Source organism: Schistocerca gregaria, chromosome X (assembly GCF_023897955.1).
Source record: "Schistocerca gregaria isolate iqSchGreg1 chromosome X, iqSchGreg1.2, whole genome shotgun sequence".
In the NCBI taxonomy this organism is placed as follows: Eukaryota; Metazoa; Arthropoda; class Insecta; order Orthoptera; family Acrididae; genus Schistocerca; species Schistocerca gregaria.
The window spans coordinates 71,974,218-72,000,560 of record NC_064931.1 but is presented as its reverse complement, the minus strand read 5'-3'; the positions used below and the strand labels follow the sequence as shown (position 1 = coordinate 72,000,560).

The 26,343-nt window shown below is 38.8% G+C and overlaps 1 protein-coding gene across 1 annotated transcript in view; it reads left to right on the top strand.

Moving 5' to 3' along the window:
* LOC126298822 (polypeptide N-acetylgalactosaminyltransferase 16-like) overlaps positions 1-26,343 on the top strand; it is a 535,244-nt gene that overhangs the window by 462,749 nt on the left and 46,152 nt on the right. Inside the window, exons 7-9 of the mRNA XM_049990289.1 lie at positions 5,049-5,136; positions 5,209-5,293; positions 10,409-10,512. Coding sequence (XP_049846246.1) covers positions 5,049-5,136; positions 5,209-5,293; positions 10,409-10,512 — 277 coding nt within the window. The remainder of the gene's footprint in view (positions 1-5,048; positions 5,137-5,208; positions 5,294-10,408; positions 10,513-26,343) is intronic.

The window sequence follows — 26,343 nt, the reverse complement described above, 5'->3', positions numbered from 1 at the left end:
CTGGCTCATCCCAAAGGTGTTCCATTTGGGTTCAGGTCAGGGCTCTGGGCACACCAGTCCATTTCAGGAATGTCACTGTCCACAAATCATTGCCTCACAGAACCTGCTTTATGACAAACTGCATTGTCATTCTGATACATTTAGTATAATAAAGGTACAACACTCTGACCATGAAACATGCCCCCATAACATAACACCACCCCGTCTGTACTTCACTGTTAGGATTACATATGATGGCAAGTAACCTTCTCAAGGCATTTGCAAAACTAAATCCTTCCATTGGATTGCCACACAGTATAGCAAGATTATTCACTCCAAATCATTCATTTTCAGTCATCCTCTGTCCAATGATGTTGCTCTTTACACCATCTCAAGCGTCACTCAATACTGACTGCAGAAATTTGTGGCTTATAAGGAGCTGCTCAACCATTGCACATCTTCCTCAGCTTCATACACATTGTGCTAGCTGGATTGAGGGTAGCATCTTGGAACTCACAACTGATCTCTTCTGCTGATTCAATGAGATATTTTACAACCACCCTTCACAATACTTGACAATTCTAGTTCATCAGTACGTGAGATCTGCCTGGTCTTGGTTTAGCTGTGGTGTTTCCTTCACATTTCAACTTCACAATCACATTGTGAACAGTCGACATGAGCAGCTTTAGAAGGCTTCAACTGTCCCTGATGAATTTGTTACTCTGGTTCTTGTATGAAATCAATGAGCTCTCCTGATGGACCCATTCTACTGTTACTGCTTCTCTACTGACAACACAATATTCACCACATCCTTTTATACCATTGGGCTGCCTCTCATGTAGTAGTCAATTACTCATTACATAGTTGTGTGTGGATACTTTTAATAGGATAGAGTACTTCAGAACCCTGATGCTACATATAATTGACAGCAGCTCTTCACATTTAGTCACAGACTACCTGGTGTGTCGTTTTTCACCAACCAGTCCCAAAACACAACTCAGTTGGTTTTATTTATTTATTTAACTTGATCCATCTGTGAGCATTTTTATGCAATTGATGTCATCATAGAGAGTTTACATATATTCTGCAAATAAATTTTGTTGACATAGTTACAGTACACATAATAATAGTAATAATAATAATAATAATAATAATAATACAAGGAACATAAAATATACACTAGAAAACAATTTCTTAATTTACCATACATAGAAAATTATATCCAGAAGTATCAAATAAACTATTGCCATACTGAGATAAATACAAAATAGTTTACAGTTAGAAATAATTTAGCATCTGAGGTCATCCTTAGAACAGTTTTGAAATTCTGAAATATTGTAGAAAGCCTTTTTTCCAACAATGTTTGAGTTTTTGTTTTAAAATCATTGAGTGATATATATATATACTTGTGCATAACTTATTGCCCTTTTTATGAATAGGGATGACAACTGTTCTTTTTGGAAGCTCTGGAAAATGGCTACTGGCATACGTGCAGTTTATTAATGTGAAAAGACGAGTTGATATGAGATCCACTATTTTTTAATCACAAAATTTGATAAGCCATAAATGTTCTGATCTTTTGAATTTTCTAGTTTTGTAATTGTTTTAACCACATCACATACTTCTATTTGTGTCCACTTGAAAGTTGGCCCAGTGTTTGCACAATTTTGAAGAAACTGATTGCCAAAAATGGGGTCTAGATTAGGAGCATACGTTGAACCAGAAATATACTGACCAGAAGTTGGAGTTGTAGTCGGATTTGCTGCCTTGACAAAAAATGGATTAAATTTATGTGCTGCGATACTGACAGTACTTACGATTTCTTTACAATTTATATCTGTACCCAACTGTGCTTTTATAATCATTCATGCTGGTTTACATCTATTATTTCATTTTTCAATGTAATGTTCATTTTCCCTACAGTTGGCTATTCTAATTTGTGATCTATAATATCCTTTGAGGTTGTTATAAGTGGTTTTGTCCACATTACCACTTTTTACTTTTTCATAGCAATGAATTATCAAGAGCCTTAGTTTCTGTAAGTTAGATGTATACCATTTGTTCTGTGTCAGTGCCTGGGTCTTCTACTTTAATTCTATATTGTTTTTGAATCTTTGAGCAATAGACATTAAAGGTTTAAGAGATAATTTTGATGAATCTGTTGAAGGCTTCCTCTACACATTTGTCAGAACTACCAGCGTGCATGATGACTAACACTTAAATCATTATGTTCACCACTGACATAATTTGTTATTAAATTACATACAATTTAATGTACAATATACCACAACATTAATTAGAATGTTACAATAAATCATATAATTCTTAAATAAAACTAAATCATATATCCTATAAAAACAATGTGTCATAGTACTTTAAAAGTTTCAGGCCTAACAACTATTAACCACCTGTCTTCTTATGAAAAGCCTAGTCAGAAAAAAACTGCATAACTTTTAAAACATACAAATTGATTTTGTAAATAGTTAAAATGCATTGCATAAAAATATAGTATACAATACATGAAATACAATAATGTATAGTGTTGGCATTTTAGCAAATTTTAGTGGTATATAAAAATGTATTTTATTAGATCTGTGGAGCACAAACTACAGAAGATGTTACAGAGCAATTAAATGTTTTAAAGTAACGCAAATTTTGAAATGAAAAACACAATAATTTTCAATTTATAGCTTAAATATTCTTGTTCTGAATACTTGCTGTAGTATTGCTATGTTTGCACTTTGGGCCAAAACAGCAAGAGTTTATACAGTATGTCTTCCAAACCATGTGTTCATGGGCGCATTACTGTTGGACTGTAGTCCTAGACTTCTATCTGAAGATGAAGTCTGGTCTCTGAAACACATTTTGATTAACAAATGTATATATTAAAAATGGAAAGAGTAAAGAAAACCATTTGCTGTATAGTTCGAACACTGAGTGGCAGACAGGTGCCTAAAAAAGACAGAAATCATAGCTATATATTTGGATAATGTTCTTTCTTGGAGTTAACAAGTATCAAAAATGTACTTTTCCTCTAATGGTGCTCACTGTCCAGAGGATACTAAATCTTAATCTACCTTCCATCCCTTATTTAAAAATGGCCACAAAATAATACTTATTTTTCCAATTCTTCATTTTTTGATGCCTTAATTGTGGTTGTTTCAGATGTTGTTCTCCTAAGAAAATTATGAATTTTATAGTGGCTCAACAGGCTATTCCACACTTGTAAACAATGTTGTAGAAGCTATATACTGCATGTTAATAAATCCTGGATAAAATAATCATACCCTCATTTTTAAACACTAGATGAATTTAAAGAGTTTAATGACTGGCTATAATTATCTATGACTTATTTTCCAGTTGTCATATCTATGAGTACCATGCCCACCATTTATCAAAAAATTTATGTACCTCATATGTCTTTGTACAGTTTGTAAATCTTACACTGCTCTCTCAGCAAAACGAAAGTAAAGATGCCTTGCCATTAGTCTTACTTTGACCCTATCATATCATGTGTTAAATAAGTAACTGTGTATTGTGGATGATTGTATGTTAAGCACAGTGGTATGTCTTTGATATTGTGAAAAAAATGTGATAATGAAATGGAGAGAGAATGAAACTTAGCATCGGCACCGTCATGATGCGAAGACTTGATCCCAATGAACAACTGTCCAATAATGCATTGAAGTGAGATTGGTATTTAACACAGGATTATTCACAAAAAGTAGGCATCAGAATCTATATGTCAAACATGACTGCTTGAAAACAGATGGTATGACAGAACCTGTTCCAATGTTTACTACTCAAATTGGCTAATTGGAGGTCATACTTCAGATCATATTACATGACACCACTGTAATTTAGTTACAAGAGGTATGAAGTCAGGCATCTTTTATCATTACTGAAGAAATAACCTTAGAGGATACCTAGGATATCTATTCCTTAACAAAAATTGTCAAAGTCACTCAACAGCTACCAAATCATGGGGTACAAGTTATTTAATAATCTTCCTCAATCTGTTCAAGAATTACCTGAACAATTATTCAAACAAACAATTCATGACTGTCTAGTCCTCCACCCATTCTATGATATAAGAGAATTTATCAACTGTAATATAATACTAAAATGTTGTTTCTTTCAAACTATTAATTTATTTTAGTATGTATATGACGTTGTCTATTGCTGTAATTGCCGAATGGCAATAAAATTATTATTATTATTATTATTATTATTATTATTATTATATTGCACTCAGATCTTCTTATATACTGCACAACATCATTTTCTATACATATCAGACAGTAAGTGGAAGATTGATAAGAGTTGTACATGTTTTATGAGAAAAAATACTTAGATGAAAAGTATTATAAAAATTTTAAATGTGTAAAGCACATTTAGAGAAAAGGAGAGTGAGTTTTTGTTTCAGTTATTCAATATACCTTTCACAATAAAATTTTCCTATTTTTGTGCCTCTTTACTTTCTCTGAAACTAGGTATGCCCTTGCTAAAATGCAGGACAAAATTATGGGAGGAAATAGCCTTAAAATATTCTTCTTTCTTAACAGATTACAATACAGAGTTACAATGCCAATGTTTCTCAAATAGTTCAAATGACTCTGAGCACTATGGGACTTAACTTCTGAGGTCATCAGTCCCCTAGAACTTAGAACTACTTAAACACAACTAACCTAAGGACATCACACACATCCATGCCCAAGGCAGGATTCGAACCTGCAACTGTAGCAGTCGCGTGGTTCAAGACTGAAGCGCCTAGAACCGCTCGGCCACACAGGCCAGCCAATGTTTCTCAATAAAAAAGGATTATGCTACTATAATACAACTGGCTCTGCCCTTGGGACATAAAAAGAAGAAACTTTATGGCTTAATGTTCCTTCAATGATGATGTCATTAGAGATGACCCTGAAATTTGATTCAGCTGAATGAATGCTTAAAACTGAGTCAAAAGTTTAAAAACTTACACTTCTTACATTTATACTGTGTTTCTGAAATGTATACTAAAGAAATTATGTTATTATTAGCTGTAATTGTGGAGATTTCTCTCTTTACAGAATCCTCTGCTAGTTGCTAGTCCTGTCATTGATGTGATAAACCAAGACACATTTGAATACCACTCTTCTTCATCTCAACTGAAAGGAGGTAAGCAAGTGTTGCCAAATGTGTTTTAATTTCCCACTGTCATTAAATAATGTACTGCAACATGTTTTGCAGGTTTTGATTGGAGTCTTCATTTCAAATGGTTGCCTCTCTCAAATGAAGAGAAAGAAAGTAAAAAAGATCCATCTGAACCTTTCACGTAGGTAAAATTTTCCTTATATGACATAGAAAGTAATTCTTGTCTCCCTGAGTTAACTGCCACTAAAGAAAGTAGTATGCTACTTTTATAAAGGGAAATACAAACTTTGAACCACTTTGTAATACATCTTACATAAACCACACCAACATTTTAACTGCCTTTCTGCAACAGGTACTGTGTTTACAGTGTTGATAGAAACATGTTTTGTCCAGCAGTAATGTTTATCGAATGCGTGGAAGCTTAAAAAAAAAAAAAAAAAAAAAAAGTGGACAAGTGCATGTGGGACTTATGCTCTGAGGATTTCGTACAAACTTAATTACATACATAGATAACAATTTCATGTGGCACAGTGGCCTGGTGCAGGTCTTTCTATTGGACCTCACTTTAGTGACTTGCATACCACTAACTTACCCCAGTTATCCAACCAGGGAAAGGAGTCTGCAGTTTAAGTTGGAATCTGGACCATGTGCTGTTTCTGGTGACTCCTCATATCACTGAGAGTGAAGGCTAGGTTAAAGCAAAGACTAAAAACTCTGTGGCCCGACCAAGATTTGATCCTGTGACCTCTGTTTTGAGGCATGCTAGACCACCAGACCCAACAAGTAAATATTTCATCTATACATTTTGATGAAGGAGTTTGTGAGTATCAATATATTTGACATACATGGGTGCATTTTTTAACTGCATTGGCTTGGAAGCTTAAATTTTTCGTGCCACTAATGTACTGTAGGCCTTAGTACCTTACATAAATGTCAACTTAATACTTCTACTTATTCCTGAGAAAAAGGGGCCTTAACAGACAGATAGAAGGACAACAAAGTGATTCATCCATATGGGTTCTATATTTACTGTCTGAAGTATGGAACCATGGATAAGAAAATAAAATAAATGATTGATTCAAAAATATCCAATTTATGACAGGTACCAGTTGGTACTACACAGCAGCTCTGTGCACCAGCCTCTTATATCATCTAGAGCCTTCAGCTGAGGATGGTCTTTTAAATCAGAGCTGGGAACCAGAATTAAAAATGAAAATTTAATAATATCTGGTCTGCTTTTTATTAAAGTATTGATTACAGTTAGTGTTGTTCCATAATGACGTAAAAATTTTTAATCATTGGTGCACAGTAGTTCTCTGCACCACCTCCTCCTGTCATCTTGAACCTTGCTCTGAGAATGGTCTTACAGACTGAAACTAATAGCCAGAACTAAAAATAAAAATTTATTGTGCTATGGACTGCTGTTAATTAAACATGCTGTTTATTAAACATGATCACTGTTTTTCCATAATGATGTTAATAATTTTCAATGCTGGTACATAGTATGTATATTCTCTTATAAAAGTTACTGTACATAATTTATCAAAGATCAGAATGAGAAATAATAACCTTATCTACAATACTACATAGTAAACTGAGAAATTTTCAGTGAACTGGCTAATTATGTTGTAGAGTCAATAGATAGAAAAGTTACTTTTCAAAGAAATCTAATGTGTTTCTTCTCAACATTTTATGATGTTTGATAGGTGACTTTTATTTAGAAACTTGTAGTGTCTACAGGATGTGCCAGGAGGAATGGTCAGTATTCAGGGATATGACAGGAATGACCATTAAAAGCAAAAAGGCCTATTAAAAATGGGCTCTAAAATGCATATCTTTAAGAGCTATGAGCAATTCTTCATCTTCAATACTGTAAAACAAATTTCTTCTAGCACAAGCTCTTTGCTTTCCATATTTTGGGAAAAGGTAGTATGGACCAAAACAAGAAAAAATTTCCTGTTAATCATTGACTCTAAAATGCTTACTTAAAGAGCTATGAACACTTCTTTAGAAGTGATGTTTCACAGTAGTGAGAATGTAAAGATGTTTTCTGTCTACTCTGTCTGCTGCCTGCAACACTCTCAAATGGGAATATTCTTGATGAATTTATCTTATCATCACATTCCATAAAGAACTTAGATGAAACAGTTCTCCTAATTGTCATGATCATCATTTCATTTCCTCTTTAAAGATAGTCCCAGAACCACTCAGCTGATAACTCAAGAAGTATTAATGAGTGGAAAAGCTGCATTCTCATGAACATCTCTGAATGAAGTGTCAGAGCACAGGTGCATTAGCAAGCAAGATTTTGGCAAAAAAAGTATGAACTTTGCTCATCTGTCACTTGCACCTGCCTCCAGAATCTTGCCCTGCTAGTGGGAGTAGGTAAACTACTGTGAAACAGTGTAACAAGTTCCAATAACTAAAAACTACTGTAAAACAGTGCAAACAGTTCCAATAACTACCTAAAACTATCTGAAGCTCACATGAAAAATATTGTCACTCAGAATTTGAGGACGGCTGTCAATTTAATGCATAAGGAACTAAATGAAGTGACAAAATTAATGCTGTTCAAAGGCCTCTACTTTGCTCCAGTTATAAGAGCATTACTTAAGCATGAGAGCATAAGCAGCATCAAGAAAGCTATTCATAGGTTCCCCTCTGGTGCTGCTGAAGAGGTAAGAAAGATGACATGTAGAAAAGTCCTCAACAAAGTTAAAATGCCAAAGATTAACATCTCTGTGAGAGAGAACTTGGAAATACAGGCTCTTTTTGAGAAGAACGACGTAGTTAGCCTAGCAACAGACGAAGACAGTGCAACTGTGGTGCTGCATCAGTTGACTACTGGTGGAAGATTGGGACATTGACATAAGACCTGGCTTACAAGCAAGTGAGAAAGAATTCTTCACCAGCTGTGACATGGAAGACCATCTCACTCCTCACCAGCTCAGGCTTAGACAAGGAATTGCCAAAATGCTGTTCCCACAATAACTGACACTGCTACTGCTTAATGGTCTTGCAAAAATGCATAAGCAAGGAGCACTATTTACGCCAACAGTGAGAAATAAATTTTCCCTATGTGTGGTACTGTCCAAAACTTATAAGGTTTCTGAAGTCTCTCATGGGTCATTGCCCTCACTATGTCAAGCACTCAAAGACATTTTTTAAAGTGCTTCAAAAACTGTGTCTGGGTAACAGTGACTTCCTGATCAGTTTTGATGTCACATCTCTCTTCCTTCATGTGGGCACCCATCTAACACTTCTTAGTAGTTTTTCATGGTCACAAATAGTGACCTGTGCTTGAACAGGAGGGGGAACAGCAGACTGCAGAAAGTGTAAGGGCATCCACAAGCACACAAGGCAAAATCCCTGTCGTTACTGGAGAAAGAGGGCAATTTTTTTTAGGTTAGTCAGACTATAGACAGACAGTCTTCAAATAGACTAAGACACTAGGACAGAACAGGACCATAATGTACATAACAGTTTCTAGAAAGGTAAAATTAATTGGTTTCATCGTAGCATTAGGTAGCTGAAAAAAAAGTTATATAAGTTTCTTGTGTCTCTAGCAGATGTGGAAATTTCTGAAGTGATAGATGCTAAGTGCCTATCTCAGCACCATCTAACCACAGGGATAAAGAATTCAAACATCATGGATTATAGACTTAAATTTTTTGTGTAGAATTTACAAGGCAAAAGGTATTGTGGCACATAGAAAAGTTGGACAAAAGTAAAAAATATTGGAAAAAGCAGTCTTTGTGTACATTAGGACCTAAACGCACATGCTTGTGAGTTTTTACTGCAGAAGAATTCTCTACAGATCCTCTGAAAGAAGCTTTCAGCTATTTATGAAAAATCTAGGTGTGTTACTGAGCTACCTATCAGATAAGAAGAAACAGGTAGTAGTTTGTGAGATTTCAATGTAGATTTCTTAAAAGATTTTGACAGGAAAAATGAACTGGAATCTTTATTTGGCTGTTTCGGCAGTGAATTTCCCAACTTATGTGCAGCAGTATAGCAGGAGCCTGATTGATAACATTTTTATAGACGGTGCTCAAGCTGAAACGATTAATATGTACCCAGTTGTTAATGGACTGTCTCATCATGGTGCACATTAATTAATGAAATTAGATAATGTAGCATCTTACAGCTGTGAGGTGTACAAAGCATTGACACTTATTAATGAGACCAGAACAGAATGTTTTAAGAATAAGTTGAGGTATATATATTGAAGGAGATCGTAACGTGAAGTTCAATATATTCCACAGGTATCCTGCAAAGCTACCCCCTCCTCCCCCCCCCCCCCCCCCCCCACACACACACTGAAAAAAATACTTGCATTCTACAAAAAATACTGTAATGCTTTCTATAAAAGTCATTAAAATGGCCAGAAATATGTGCATCCTGATAGACATTAATAATACCTTGAGCTAGAACCAGGATACTGACCACTGGCAACTCATGGGTTACACTGAATCTGATTTACTTCAAATACTTCCAAGCCACTATTCAATAAGTGGAGCACTCTAAATTGACAACATCACACACACTTTCTGTCTTGAAATTTTTTACGAGCAATGTACACTCACTTGAAATAATAGCTGTATCCATTCAAGCAACACAAAATAATGGAACAAACTCTATACAGAGAATGTAGTCTTGTCCATCATACAGTAAAGTGTGCATTGCTTTGCACCCCACAACTTGAACATGGTCCCCACATGAAATAAAAACTGACAGTAACAAGGTACAGATTTCAATCACAAGTTAAAGTTTTTTGTGGGTTACTTTTTCTATTTGTCAAATGTAACAATTTTAACATAGTACACTGAAAGTAAGAAATTTTGAAAATGTCACACTTCTATAGAAAACTGAGGGTAAATAGCAGGCCCATTCACTGTGACTGGGTTTCCAAAGTAATACCATGATAGCTGTTAACTATAGTTGATGACCATCACCTTCATCTAAATTAAAATCTGGCGCTCCCATAGATTATTATTATTATATGCGTATAGTTTTAGTTTAATATAATACAGTGTTAAACTACCCATACATATATTTATACAAAACATTTGCATAAAAATTAACTTATGTTGAATAGTCTGTAAATTGATTTATTCCATATTATTATTGTATATCAAGAGCTACAGAATTTTGTCATCATAGTTTACACATTATATAAAATGACATGCACTTTTGTTTGAAGTCCTTTGAATTTCTGCAGTTATTGTGAACAGTACAGCAACATATGAATATACACTATTTTCTCCATTTACAAATCCTGATTTAATATTCCTAGGAGTCCAACCATTGCTGGTGGATTGTTTTTAATCAGCAAAGATTGGTTTCACCAACTTGGGGCTTTTGATCCAGGCTTGGACATATGGGGTGCTGAAAGCCTAGGTAAGTATTAACCCATTAAGATTTTATATGTACAATGTAAGGAAGATTATCACATCCACAGCTTAATAAACTGTGAAGGAATTTTCAAGACAAGAGGTTATGCTAAACATATACACTATGATTGTCTTTAAAACATAGAAACAACAACTTCTCAGTTTCCATTAGTGAGTAATAGTCAAGTCCTTTAAAATTGCCACTACAGTAAGACATTTGTTTTAAATATAAGATACTTTTCCCCTTTGTAGCCCAGTGGGGTTTTATGCCTATAATAAACACACACATCATGTAACAATAAAGATAAATTTAGTTCACTATGATGCATAACAGCAGATGTTTGATAAAGATCTTACTATCTTAATATAGGGTGGTTATTGATTATATTATTATGAAGACAAGGACAGTTTTATGGTAAACCATAAAAATTTAAACAGATCAAGATACTAATTCCAGTGAATTTTCATGTTCATTTGCTGCATAGACCCAATTTAACTACCTTTTAGATGCATGGTTTTTACACTGATATATAAATATATTCCATGTTTACCTTTTTTTCAGTAAAATTTGATTTATATTGTCACAGAAGAAGATGAGTAGAACAGTCACTATGGTGTAGTGGTTATGATACTAGACTGTTGCATCGAGGGTTGTGAGTTCAAAACACACCTGAAGTGTAAAATTTTGATTTCTTTGTTTCGTTCTAGTACATTCCAGAAGTATCCACAGGTATCAAGAATCATTTTACTGGAATGTTCTGTAACTGTATATATACCGTATGTCTTCTGGCTCAAGGCAGTTTGCTCCTCACTCTGTATGTGCAAGTGCTGAATAAACCCTCATTAAGTAAAGTTAGTGTTTGTCATTTATCTAATTACACTTTCCTCTATGTGACATAATTCTGGTGGAGACACTGGGTATTGGAACTTGTGATAACGCACATTATCAATGACACAGTGGCTCCCATCAGGCCATGAAAGAGCCACATGGTGAGAAACCTGAGTTCGAGCCATATTCAACAGATCACAATCTATCAGAGACAGAAGAAGTAGAGGACATTACAATGACAGCAGCTGTGTGCCACCACGTGAGACATCCTTCCAGGTTCTCTGGTGATGATGGCCAAGATCAAAACAAGTGGCTGAAGGTATGTGAGTGTATAGCCAAATTTAACAAGTGGGATGACACCATGTATTTGGCTAACGTATTTTTCTACTTGGAGGGCACTGCCAAGCAATTGTATGAGAACAACGAGAAGAAGTTCACAAGCTGGGAAGTATTCCAGGCAGAACTGTGCAAGTATTTTGATGACACACAATGACAGAAGTGCAATGCTGAATATAAATTAAAGTGCAAGGCACAATGACCATGAGAAACTACAGCATCCTACATTCATGATGTCTTGGAACTGTGTAAAATAGTGGATCCTAGAATGAAGGAGGAAGATAAGGTTGCACATCTGATGAAGGGTGTTGCTGAGGACATGTATGAAGCCCTACTCCTGAAGGAGGTTTCAACAGCAGACGGTGACAGTATATCGAGACAATGCATGAAAAAATAATGACATGCAAGAACTTTGAAGAGCTTCCAAACACCGTATCAATGTCTGCGATGGAGGAAGGAATTGATTTCACAAGTGTTCTTCATCCGATAGTCAGAGAGGAAGTTCAGAAGGCACTTGGATTGCACAGTGAGCAAAAAACCGAGATGCTTCAAGAGGTCATAAGGGAGGAAGTGGAACAGACATTGAACCCAACCTCTCGTCCTTCATTTCCCTTTAAAACGAAGAAAAAGTCAAGACCCAGGGGAAGTTATGTTCCTACAATGCCACATGAGGAACCTGTTTGGGCACCAAGGAAGACTGCTGTCTGGAGGACCCAGAATAACCAATCAATATGTTTCCACTGTTGACAACTAGGACATGTGGTGCACTATTGTCAAGAAAGGTGGCTGATATTTGATGACACCCACACCAGAAGACAGCAGACTGATCTTAGCCAACACCAGCTCCGGGAAAACGAAGATGAACAAGAAGATGTGGGTGCAGGACGACGTGGGTCACCATCGCTGCAAGCTAGCCGCTAAATAGGATGTTCCCCAACACGCTTATCGAGGTCTCAATTTCTGTTTAGACGTTCCAGCTGATAACCTAGCCACTACAACCTGGAAAACTAAAGGGTGCAACCTTCCTTGGAGTTGAGGCCACTGAAGAGAAAAATCCTGTGCCATCAATCACTACAAAAATTATAGGAAACTACGTCAATATCCTCATGGATGGCCAACCAGCCCAAGCTCTTGTGGACCTGAAGCATCATATTAAGTCATTTCAGAGAAGTATCACCACCAGCTGCAGAGAACCGTATTCGTTGACAACAAAACATCTCTGCTGAAGGTGGCTAATATGAAACATGTAAAACCTACAGGAAGATGTGTGATTCGTGTGGGTATAAGAGGCCATACAAAGCCCTTAGAATTCATCGTCTTACAAGAGTGTAGACATGACATCATTCTCGGATGGGACATTTTGAAAGCTTCTCAAGCAATTATAGATTGTGGTCAGTTGAAGATCATGCTAGACAAGATGAGATACTGTTGACAGGAAGATGCGCGTCTGAGTGTGTGGAGACTATGTGTGCTGGATGAAGTGATCTTTCCTGCAGTCAGCACTAGAAAGGTAACTGTCATATGTCATCGCATGCATCAACCTGTGAATCTTGTAGTGGAATGTAAGAGAAGCATACCACTGAAGAAAACTTGGTCATCCCAGCCTCTGTCGTCTCATTTAAGAATGGATTTGGTGAATTATGAATAGTTAACTGTCACCAAGAACCTCAGATCTTTCCAAGACGCATGTGTGTAGCAAACGCTGAAGCCTCTGCTGTCTCATTTAAGAATGGATTTGGTGAATTATGAATAGTTAACTGTCACCAAGAACCTCAGATCTTTCCAAGACGCATGTATGTAGCAAACGCTGAGCCAGTAATTGCTGAACAGCTGAGCATCATAGAAACATCCCATGCCAAGTCTGTGGGCGAAATTGGAGATACCGCTACAAGACAAGATCTTCTAGCTCAACTATCACCAGATCTCACTAAGGAACAACAGAAGAAGCTACTTGCCATTCTTCAAGACTTCTCTGAACGCTTCAATCCACAGGTGAAGAGCAAATTAGACAAATCAACGGTGAAGCACCGGATTAGCACTGGAAACCATCAGCCAATAAGCCAGAGAGCATACCATATGTCGGCAACAGAGTGTCAAATAATTTGTGATGAGGTAGAGAAAATGATGATGAATGTCATCATTCAGCCTCCTCAGAGCGAATGTTCGTCACCAGTGGTTCTTGTCAGGAAGAAGGATGGCAGTTGGTGCTTTTATGTTTATTACAGGAAGCTTAATAAGATAACTAAAAAGGACATTTACCCCCTTCCATGAATTGACAAAACACTAGATAATCTGAAGGGGCTAAGTTTTTCTCAACCTCGGACATGTACTCGGGATACTGACAAATCAAAGTCGATGCATTCATCACCCCTGAGGCCCTGTGTGAGTTTAAGTTAATGCCATTTGGTTTTTGTGATGCACCAGCAACTTTTGAATGGATGATGGATAATCTTCTAAGTCACCTGAAGTAGACGATGTGTCTCAGTTATTTAGATGACATTATAGTGTTCTCAGAGACATTTGATGAACATGTAAAAAGGCAGACTGAAACTTAATCCAAGAAAGTGTCTCCTTGGAGCAAAAGAAATCAAAATACTTGGAGACCTTGTGTCAAATGAAGGTGTGCGGCCAGACCCAGAAAAGGTGAGATCTATAATGGAATTTCCTATTCCTAAAAGTATTAGAAATGTGAGAAGCTTCCTCAGATTATGTTCTTATTACCATTGTTTTATCAAAGACTTTTCTATCAAAGTCAGGCCACTTCAAGAGTTGTTGAATGCCTATGCTAAATTTACCTGGGGTAGTGCTCAACAAGATTCGTTTGATGTGCTGCGAAAAGCTCTGACGATTGACCCTGTACATGGTCTGTATGATGAGAGAGCACCTACAGAACTGCACACAGATGCCATTGGGTATGGTATCAGTGCTTTCTCGCTGCAAATTTCGGATGGAAAAGAGAAGACTATACCCTATGCTTCTAGGACACTTACAAAAGCCGAGAGAAATTACTCAGCTACAGAAAGAGAATGTCTTGCTGTGATCTGGGCCAAGTGAAAATTTCGACAGTATCTCTATGGAAGGCCATTCAAAGTTGTTACAGAACATCATTCACTTCATTGGTTGATAGGCCAAGGATCCAACAGGATGACTCACCAGATGGGCACTGCGTCTGCAAGAGTATGACATTACTATAGTGTACAAAAGTGGAAGAAAACACCAAGATGCCGACTGTCTCTCAAGAAACCCTGTGCAAGACCATAAAGACTTTGATGAAGATAGTGACTGTCTTGCTGCACTCCAGGATCTTTCTGCTGAGCAGAAGAAGGACACCAAGATATCTCAAATTATGCTTGCCTGAAATTGGTCAGAAGATATGAAAGGACAATTTAAGGTACTTAATGGATTACTTTGCAAGAAAAACTTTGATCCATTTGGAAAGAGGTGGCTACCAGTGATTCCTAAACACATGCACATAGATATTCTACAGAAATTCCATGACACACCTGAGGCCGGACATGTAGGATTTATTAAGACATACGATAGGATCTGCAAGAGATTTTTCTGGCCACGTTTATTCAGGAGTGTCTGTCACCATGTGTTGCACTGTTGAGAGTGCCAGAGGAGAAAGGCAGTTCCTCAGAAACCACCTGGCCAACTCATACCAATTCAAACAGCTGAAACGCCTTTCCAGTGTGCTGGGATTGACTTCCTCGGACAATTTCCAATGTCTGCTAGTGGCAAGAGATGGATTATTTTTTGCACTGGTTATCTGACACGCTATGCCATTACAAAAGCTGTGAAAACAGCCGAAGCATTCAAGGTAGCCAAATTCATCATGGAAGACATTTGATTAAATCACAATGCCCCAAGGTTGTTAATTACGGATTGAGGGAAAGTTTTTCAATCGAATCTTGTGACAGAGATAAACAGTCGGTGCAACATTACTCATCACATGATGACTCACTACCATCTACAAACTAACAGGCTTACTGAACTCCTTAATAAGACCTTGGCGAAAATGCTATCAATGTTCGTCAGTGTTGAGCAGAGCAACTGGGATGAGGTATTACCTTTCGTGATGTTTGCCTACAACTCCACCAAACAAGACACCACAGGATTTACGCTATTTTTCATGGTGCATGGGCGTGAGGCAACTACGATGATGGACACTGTGTTTCTGTTACATCCTGATGACGTGGACAATGACTACATTGGCCAGGTGTTAACTAGAGCTGAGGAAGCTTGGCAGTTAGATCGACTCCACACATGCTGCAGACTCAAGAAAACGATTGCTGAAGGTACGACACGAGCCACTTCCCTGTTGTCTACCAGCCTGGTGATCTTGTCTGGATCTTCACTTCTGTGCGGGAGGTTGGTCCATCTGAGAAGCTCCTCAGGCAATACTTTGAACCTTATAACGTTGTAAAACAGTTGTCTGATGTTACTTACGAAGTTGAAGATTTCGACAATGACACAAGACAACGAAAGATCAGAGATACGGTTCACGTTGTTAGAATGAAGCACTATAAGGATCCTGCAACCCAGGGTAAATTTGAAGTTCCAGCGACATGTAACAAGAGGAAAGGTGATGAAGAGCATAGTGGCAAAGGAAGTTCTAAGAAAATCACCACCCGGGCAAACATCAGTCATCAGGAGTCAGAGTATGCAGGACCGATGACTCGTTCCCGGACTAGGAGGACACAACACAGACACACTGTTCTCTTAAGGAGGGAGCAATGTTGCAGAAGAAGCTGAGTAACGCAGCCACTGTGGTGTAGTGGTTATGATACTAGACTGTTGTATGGAGGGTGGTGAGTTCAAAACTCTCCTGAACTGTACAACTTTAATTTCTATATTTGATTTGAGTACATTCTAGAAGTATCCACTAATGTCAAGAATCATTGTAGTGGAATGTTCTGTAACTGTAAATTTACAATATGTGTTCTGGCCGGATGCAGCTCACTCTGGACTCTTATATGTGCAAGTGCTAAATAATGAAATGAAATGATCGTATGGCATTGTAGACCGGGAGGCCCGATGCGGGGAAGTTCGGCTGCCGTATTGCAAGTCCTTTTTAGTTGATGCCACTTCGGCGACTTGCGAGTCAATGATGATGAAATGATGAACACACAACACCCAGTCATCATGAGGCAGAGAAAATCTCTGACCCCACCGGGAATCGAACCCGGGACCCTGGGCGCAAGAAGCGAGAACGCTACCTCAAGACCAAGGGCTGCGGACAGTGCTAAATAAATCTTTGTTAAGTGAAGTTAGTGTTCGTCATTCATCTAATTACACCTTCTTCTACATGATAATATTTCCTTTCAAAAACTTCAGTCACTTTGTCGGTGAGGGACATTTTCAGGTTCTTTTTGAATGCTTGTAAGACATGAATGTTCCATCTAGTATTCAAACTGGCATGCTGTAGTAAATGTAGGAACCATGTACTGTATCTGACTAGCATAAAGAGTGATCCATCTTGCATGACACTGAAAATATGCCAGTATTGTCAATGGATATAATTTTCGAGTTCAAAAATTGCAAACTGGAAGATCATGTCTGGGCATTCACATGAGATAAGCAGCCATTACTAATTGAATCATGACAACAGCACTAATACAGGCTAAAGTTACACTCTGTGTCAGCTGGAAATCTACTGACATAAGTAACTTTGACAAAAGGCAGATTGTTATTTACCAGCACCAAGGAACAAGCACTTTAGAGATGGTGAATTTGACCAGCTTTTATCATACTACTGTTTTGAACACCTATGGAAAGTGCTTAAAGGATGGGTAAGGTAGATGACAAGCTGTTGGACATCCACACCTCATTACAGAATGTGTAGATTAGAGATTTGCCACTTTGTGTAGCAGGATAGGTAGAAATTTGTATGACAGAGTACAGTGATGGTGCAGCCACAAGTCTTTCAGAACACACCAAATGGGTTGTCTCCAGATATTGTTCAGGAGAATGGCTGCTCGAAATATGCACCACTCCCTAGACACAGGCTGGTGGAGGCTGTATTATTCTATGGTGGACACTCACCTAGGCTTCCATGGGATCTGTGCTTGTAACTGAAGGAACCATGCCAGCTATGGACTACATAAAGATTATTGCGGACCACCTACATCTCTTCTCACTTGATATCTTCCTGACATTGAGGGCCTTTTCCAGCAGTATAACTGTGCATCTCACAATGCCAGAACTGTGCTACAGTGGTTTGAGGAGCATGAAGATGAACTCATGTTGATGTCTTGGCAACCAAATTTGCCTGATCTGAATGCAGTAGAACACATCCTTGACACTATTGGGCACCAGCTACATGCCAACAAACAACTGACCCATATTTTACAAGAACTGCATTACATGTGCATGGGCATTTTGATCCATCTACCTCCAGAAACCTGCAAAAGATTTGTGAAATCCATGACACACAGAATTGTTGCTGTATTGCTTTCTTCCCAAATGTGGACCAACACATCGTTAAGAAGGTGGTCATAATAATTTGGCTGATCAGTGTACATACTAGTGATCGAACATTTTTTTCTACAATTTTTACTTACATATTGGGGTGAGTCTGATTTTTAGTATAAAGATAAAATTATACATGTATGTCCACACTTGATACTGAGTCTTGCGCAAACAATCTCTTGTGCAACTTCAGTTTCTGTTTTGGTGAATTTAAGTTTCTTGTCTATTGCAATGAATACACAACCTCAGCTGCCCAATAACCTGTCATTTTGGTATATGTTTAGAATTACCCCAATCACCTCACTACTGCAATTTTGTGTTTCAGCTTGCATTATGTGTCTAGTATTACAGGAGTGCTTCAAACAATGACAATTTGTTGTTAATGTTTTAGTAATTTTCCACCACAATGTAAATAGTCTCATCTATGGAGTGCACTTCTTTGGATCTTATATTAATACTTCAGGGTAATTATGTGTACTCCATCTGGGTAGCAACCTCTTATATGTAGTGCACCCCAGAGTCATATAAGGAATCCCTACAGTTCTCATCCCTTTATGCAAGTCTAGGAGTGACATCCCATCACGTGCCAGAACCTTCACAGTCACTGGTTCACACCTCCCACCTGACTCACAACCAGGGGCGCACAATCAGTTATGAATACAATACTGCAGATTGCGAGCTTTGTTGAAATCCCATGAGAAAGGCTCTCAGCATCTCTGACAGTAATTAGGTTGGTCCAAGTGTGACCTCATAGCCCAGAGGGGAGGCATTGTTTGTTCTGATACCCACCACAATCTGCAGCTAGTTGCACTCTGTTCTTCAGTGGCTGTTGGAATGGTCTCTTCAGCATTATGACTGATGCCCCAGTTATTCATTTTTACCATTTCCTTTAGGGGTATTGTTACTCAACAATAATTTGAAATGCTGATTCCCAGCAGTTAGTTTTATTAGCTTACAGTGCTCTGAACATCAGGGCACAATGAAATATAGTGTATCTGGTTGAATTTTTAAAGGACCGGGTAATAGTGAGCACTGATAAGTGACTGGTTCACGGAAGTGACAGACTTGCTGGCATAATAGGTGTGACAGAAATGACATGGGATTAGACTAGACAGGCAGGATATTGTTTGTAAAGGCTCTGGTAAGGTTATCAGCATATTTAGGTAACTCCTGCTTCCCACTATGGATGAGTGCCTAAGAGTGCAAGTATGTGTAGTAGCTACTTTTTAATGTGGGTTGGGTAAAATCTGTCACAATGGAGCTACTGTTGCTGGTTTGATATGAACCTGAAAATTGGAGATCATCATCTATGAAGGTTGCTCATTGAGCTGAAAAACTTCAGATAAAGGAGAACTGAGCAAATTAAAGCATTCATGAGTTAATTGTTTCAACAAACAGGGCTTTAGGTTTGAGTATAAGGAACAAAAACATCAGTCACAACAATAAAAAATGCAATTAACTATGGTCCAGCACATAGGAGTGTGACTTTATGATGTGGACTTATTTGTGCTGATGAAAAGAATTAGCGTATTATGGATCCTTGTTGCTTACAAAATCTGCAATTGGTAATAGAGTTGGAATCAGAGTGAATTTTTGACCCTTAGCCTGTACTGGGAAGACAACTTCATCAGTTATATTCCCTGGGAGGCTGATCAAGTTTCATTGTGGACTTACTTTTGGTTGTTGTCATTTGTCTTCTTAGGTCCACACCACAAGGCTTCTTTATTTGTGATCTTATGAAAATGAACTTGTGACAAAGCAAGCTGGGTTAATTTTACTTCTCCTCTTGTTTTGCCATCTGCCTCCTTAAAATTCATTTTGCTCTTAACTAATTACCATTAACATACATGAGTATAATCTGCATTTTCATTAAAGAGAAAGGTTGGCCCCCAGTCTTAAATAATATAACAACAGAACTAAATTTGTGCTTAAGTTTATGTATGTAATTGATTTTATAATTTATTTTGTCTATTCCGAGTTAGTATCTTTCACTATAGGGTGAAATCAGTCATTGTTTTGTAACTTAAATTCTATTGTTGACATATAAACAAATATAAATTCTGAATAATTATAAACATTTGGGAGACGAAACAATAGCATTCTTAAAGGATCTATTTGGCAAAGCTAACCCTTAATTAATTCCAAAGTAATTAACAGTTTTTTCAAAAGTATTGTTTACATAATGATATGTGTTAATTTCATCACTTAAACAAATAATTTGGCCTAACTCTTGTAGTAGAAAAAACTGTTAAAAGGAACACATTTTTTGATGTATGCAGTTAATTTAGTGAGTTAAGTTTTAATTGTAATTTCTGTAAATTTAACTTCTAACACTGTGTACTTACAGTACCTATTATGGTGAGTATGTATAAGTGCCCAATTTTTGGTCCCAAGACAGTCAGTCCATGGCCGAGTTTCAAACGAGAAACTTGTGTTGGTCACAACAACGACAATGCTTCAATTGAACTGTGAAATAAGTATTACACAATTAGGCTATGCAGTAAAACAATAAAATTGTCTGCTCCATAGGTACCTGATTATTCCAAAAGAACTGTGGATTATGTGGTTATGTTTTTACTGCTCATAGATACTCAACAGTAAACTATTGTAGCAGTATGAGGATGTTCACCAGAAAAGTATTAATCAGGCTTATGGAAAGTTCAAACAATAGTGCACTGGCCATATATAACTGTGGATTATTGGGGGGTTGTGAACAGTGAAAGTAAAAGACTGTGAAACACAACTGTGGATCTGTCAGCTACATCATTTACAGTAGATAGTAGTTGCACTTCCACCCCCTATTTTTTCAGCTAGTATGTCTACACTGAGCACATTCAACAAAGAAATAAACGAAGGCAAACCCTTACAAACTGTTGTGAAATATCTCAGTTTTCTCTATCCTCCCACACAGCTTACTGTGGACGTGGAGGAGAATCAGAATGAGCCATCATGAGCCTGAACATTCTGAGGAGATGGAAAAATAACAGTTCCATTGATGACAATCTGTACAGAGCCTGCTATGCACACATTTGAATTTACATGGTTCCAGATATTCACCACAATTCTCAAAGTTAATTTGTTTTGTGTATCTTATACACAAGCAAGCAAGCAAAGCTCCATGTTATGACCCTGATGGTCCAAGCAGGACCAACTGACTGCCATGTCACCTTCTGCCAATGGCATCATTCAGATGTGGTATGGAGGCACATGGGGTCAGCACACCACACACCCAGTCACTGTCGACTTTCTTGACCTTGGAGCCCCTACTTCTCACTTAAGTGGCAGTATTGGGAATCAAATCCTGGTCCTCCTCATAGCTGCTAGACATTCTGACCACCAAGCTATGGAAGCGGACCATCATGTGCACAAGGAGAGAGAAAATCACAATGTTTACAGTCTGATTACTTAAATGAACAGGACTCTGGGCTTGAGTATCTGAAAGAGGAAAATAGGCACAACAACAAAAACACTACATCTACATCTACACCCATACTCCACAAGTCACCTGATGGTGTGTGGCGGAGGGTACCCTGAGTACCTCTATCAGTTCTCCCTTCTATTCCAGTCTCGTATTGTTTGTGGAATGAAGGATTGTCGGTATGCTTCTGTGTGGGCTCTAATCTCTCTGATTTTATCCTCGTGGTCTCTTCGCGAGATATACGTAGGAGGAAGCAATATACTGCTTGACTCTTCGGTGAAGGTAAGTTATGAAACTTTAACAAAAGCCCGACCCGAGCTACTGAGCGTCTCTCCTGCAGAGTCTTCCACTGGAGTTTCTCTATCATCTCCGTAACGCTTTCGCAATTACTAAATGATCCTGTAACGAAGCGCACTGCTCTCCGTTGGATCTTCTCTATCTCTTCTATCAACCCTATCTTGTAGGGATCCCACACTGTTGAGCAGTATTCAAGCAGTGGGCGAACAAGCGTACTGTAACCTACTTCCTTTGTTTTTGGATTGCATTTCCTTAGGATTCTTCCAATGAATCTCAGTCTGGCATCTGCTTTACCGACGATCAACTGTATATGATCATTCCATTTTAAATCACTACTAATGCGTACTCCCAGATAATTTATGGAATTAACTGCTTCCAGTTGCTGACCTGCTATTTTGTAGCTAAATGATAAGGGATCTATCTTTCTATGTATTCGCAGCACATTACACTTGCCTACATTGAGATTCAATTGGCATTCCCTGCACCATGCGTCAATTTGCTGCAGATCCTCCTGCATTTCAGTACAATTTTTCATTGTTACAACCTCTGGATATACCACAGCATCATCTGCAAAAAGCCTCAGTGAACTTCCGATGTCATCCACCAGGTCATTTATGTATATTGTGAATAGCAACGGTCCTATGACACTCCCCTGCCACACACCTGAAATCACTCTTACTTCGGAAGACTTCTCTCCATTGAGAATGACATGCTGTGTTCTGTTATCTAGGAACTCCTCAACCCAATCACACAATTGGTCTGATAGTCCATATGCTGTTACTTTGTTCATTAAACGACTGTGGGGAACTGTGTCAAACGCCTTGCGGAAGTCAAGAAACACGGCATCTACCTGTGAACCCGTGTCTATGGCCCTCTGAGTCTTGTGGACGAATAGCGTGAGCTGGGTTTCACACGACCGTCTTTTTCGAAACCTGTGCTGATTCCTACAGAGTAGATTTCCAGTCTCCAGAAAAGTCATTATACTCAAACATAATACGTGTTCCAAAATTCTACAACTGATCGACGTTAGAGGTATAGGTCTATAATTCTGCACATCTGTCCGACGTCCCTTCTTGAAAATGGGGATGACCTGTGCCCTTTTCCAATCCTTCGGAACGCTTCGCTCTTCTAGAGACCTACGGTACACCGCGGCAAGAAGGGGGGCAAGTTCCTTCGCATACTCTGTGTAAAATCGAACTGGTATCCCATCAGGTCCAGTGGCCTTTCTTCTTTTGAGCAATTTTAATTGTTTCTCTATCCCTGTGTCATCTATTTCTATATCTACCATTTTTTCATCTGTGCGACAATCTAGAGAAGGAACTACAGTGCAGTCTTCCTCTGTGAAACAGCTTTGGAAGAAGACATTTAGTATTTTGGCCTTTAGTCATCCTCTGTTTCAGTACCATTTTGGTCACAGAGTGTCTGGACATTTTGTTTTGATCCACCTACCACTTTGACATAGGACCAACATTTCTTAGGATTTTCTGCCAAGTCAGTACATTAGAACTTTACTTTCGAATTCATTGAACACCTCTGGCATAGCCCTCCTCACACAACATTTCGCTTCGCGTAATTTTTGTTTGTCTGCAAGGTTTTGACTGTGTTTATGTTTCCTGTGAAGTTCCCTTTGCTTCTGCAGCAGTTTTCTAACTCGGTTGTTGTACCATGGTGGCTCTTTTCCATCTCTTACGATCTTGCTTGGCACATACTCATCTAACGCATATTGTACGATGGTTTTGAACTTTATCCACTGATCCTCAACACTATCTGTACTTGAGACAAAACTTTTGTGTTGAGCCATCAAGTACTCTGAAATCTGCTTTTTGTCACTTTTGCTAAATAGAAAAATCTTCCTACTTTTTTTAATATTTCTATTTACGGCTGAAATCATCAATGCAGTAACCACTTTATGATCACTGATTCCCTGTTCTGCTTTAACTGTTTCAAATAGTTCGGGTCTGTTTGTCACCAGAAGGTCTAATACGTTATCGCCACGAGTTGGTTCTCTGTTTAACTGCTCAAGGTAGTTTTCAGATAAAGCACTTTAAAAAATTTCACTGGATTCTTTTTCCCTGCCACCCGTTATGATTGTTTGAGTCTCCCAGTCTATGTCCAGCAAATTAAAATCTCCACCCAGAACTATACCATGGTGGGGAAATCTACTCGAAATATTTTCCAAATTATTCTTCAGGTGCTCAGCCACAACAGCTGCTGAGCCCGGGGGCCTATAGAGACATCCAATTACCATGTCTGAGCCTGATTTAACCGTGACCTTCACCCAAATCATTTCACAATTCAGATCTCCGTGAATTTCCTTTGATACTATTGCACTTCTTATCACTATAAACACGCCTCCCCCTTCACTGTACAGCTTGTCTCTGCGGTATACATTCCAATCTGAGTTTAGGATGTCATTACTGTCTACGTCTGGTTTCAGCCAACTTTCTGTCCATAGTACTATATGAGCGTTGTGACCGTTTATTAATGAGAGCAGTTCTGGGACCTTTCTATAGACACTCCTGCAGTTTTCTATTAGCACATTAATATTGTTATTCCCTGTTGCATTTTGCCTACTCCTACCTTGCCGCATCTCAGGAGGCGTCTTGTCGGGCCTAGGGAGGGAATTCTCTAACCTAAAAAACCCCCTGGTGCACTCCACACGTTCTCCGCTACCCTTGTAGCCACTTCCGGCGTGTAATGCACGCCTGACCTATTCAGGGGGACCCTACATTTCTCCACCCGATAGCGGAGGTTGAGAAATTTGCACCCCAGCTCTCCGCAGAATCATCTGAGCCTCTGGTTTAAGCCTTCCACTTGGCTCCAAACCAGGGGACCACGATCGGTTCTGGGAACGATACTACAAATAGTTAGCTCTGATTCCACCCCGTGAACGAGGCTTTCTGCCTTCACCAAATGTGCCAACCGCCTGTATGAACTGAGGATGACCTCTGAACCCAGACGGCAGGAAACATTGGTGCCGACATGAGCAACAATTTGCAGTCGGGTGCACCCAGTGCCTTCTATCGCTGCCGGTAGGGCCTCCTCCACATCTCGGATGAGATCCCCGGCAAGCAGACGGAGTGAACACTGGCCTTCTTCCCCGACCTTTCCGCTATTTCTCTAAGGGGCTCCATCACCCGCCTAACGTTGGAGCTCCCAGTAACTAATAAACCCCTCCCCTCGTGTGCCTGCTCGGACCTTGCTGAAGGAGCAGCCACATGTCCACTCAAAGGCAGAGCAGGCAATGCCACACAGCCATTCTCCACATTTACCCTCCGCCTCATGCGCCGCGAATGCCGCTGAACCCGCCACTCCCCTTGGGGGAGTTTAGATATTTTAGTTTAGATATAAACGATACGTTTGGTCATGGTAACGAGTATACAGTGACAAGGAAGAAGGAGAAACATATGCAAATTTACCAAAATCCTTATTAGCCAATTCAGAAATATGGTAAGTGCGAAAGGCAATAATGTCTCTGTCAACAAAACTTTCAAGTCCAGCAACACTTGGTACTCCAGTACCTCCTCGAACAATGGCAACAGTAAACCATCCGTTACCATGACCAAACGTATCGTTTATATCTAAACTAAAATTAAGTCTACAACCGACGAAAACAGCAGGACCATCCAGCAGCGCTTGTGCAGCGACAGACTTAACTGGAATACGATTCTTCTTGTCTCCAGCTGTTGTAGCAAATTCGATGTTCTCGATGGTCTTGTAGACTGTTTGTTTAGAACGGCCACACAGCCATTCTCCACATTTACCCTCCGCCTCATGCGCCGCGAATGCCGCTGAACCCGCCACAAATATTTAAGTCTGTCGCTGCACAAGCGCTGCTGGATGGTCCTGCTGTTTTCGTCGGTTGTAGACTTAATTTTAGTTTAGATATAAACGATACGTTTGGTCATGGTAACGGATGTTTTACTGTTGCCATTGTTTGAGGAGGTACTGGAGTACCAAGTGTTGCTGGACTTGAAAGTTTTGTTGACAGAGACATTATTGCCTTTCGCACTTCTGGTACCCGCGAAGATGTTTCAACAGCAGGGACAGTGGGTGAAGCATGTAACACCTGGGGTGTACCTTGTGACGCACCAGGATCCCCACGGCCGCTACACTCCGAGGCAGCAGCCTGAAGACGGCTGACCGCGGCCATCAACAAGCTCAGCTGTTCGCGAAGAGTGGCCAGCTCCTCCTGCATCCGTACACAGCAGCCACACATCCTATCCATCCTAAGGAATCAATTTACTGAAGAGACTTAATAAAGTTTTAACTAGACTTCTAATTCACTAAAGGCAGCTGGTTATTGACTAAACTGTGATTTCTAACCACTTCTTGTAGAAAACAATGAAAATAGCAATACCTGTCTCTGGACTGTACTGAAAACAAACACTAGCACTACTGGCACTATGGCTGACTAAAGGGACTCTCTCAGACTGTATTCAAAACAAACACGAAATCTATGGAACACTATTAATAGCACTCGACAA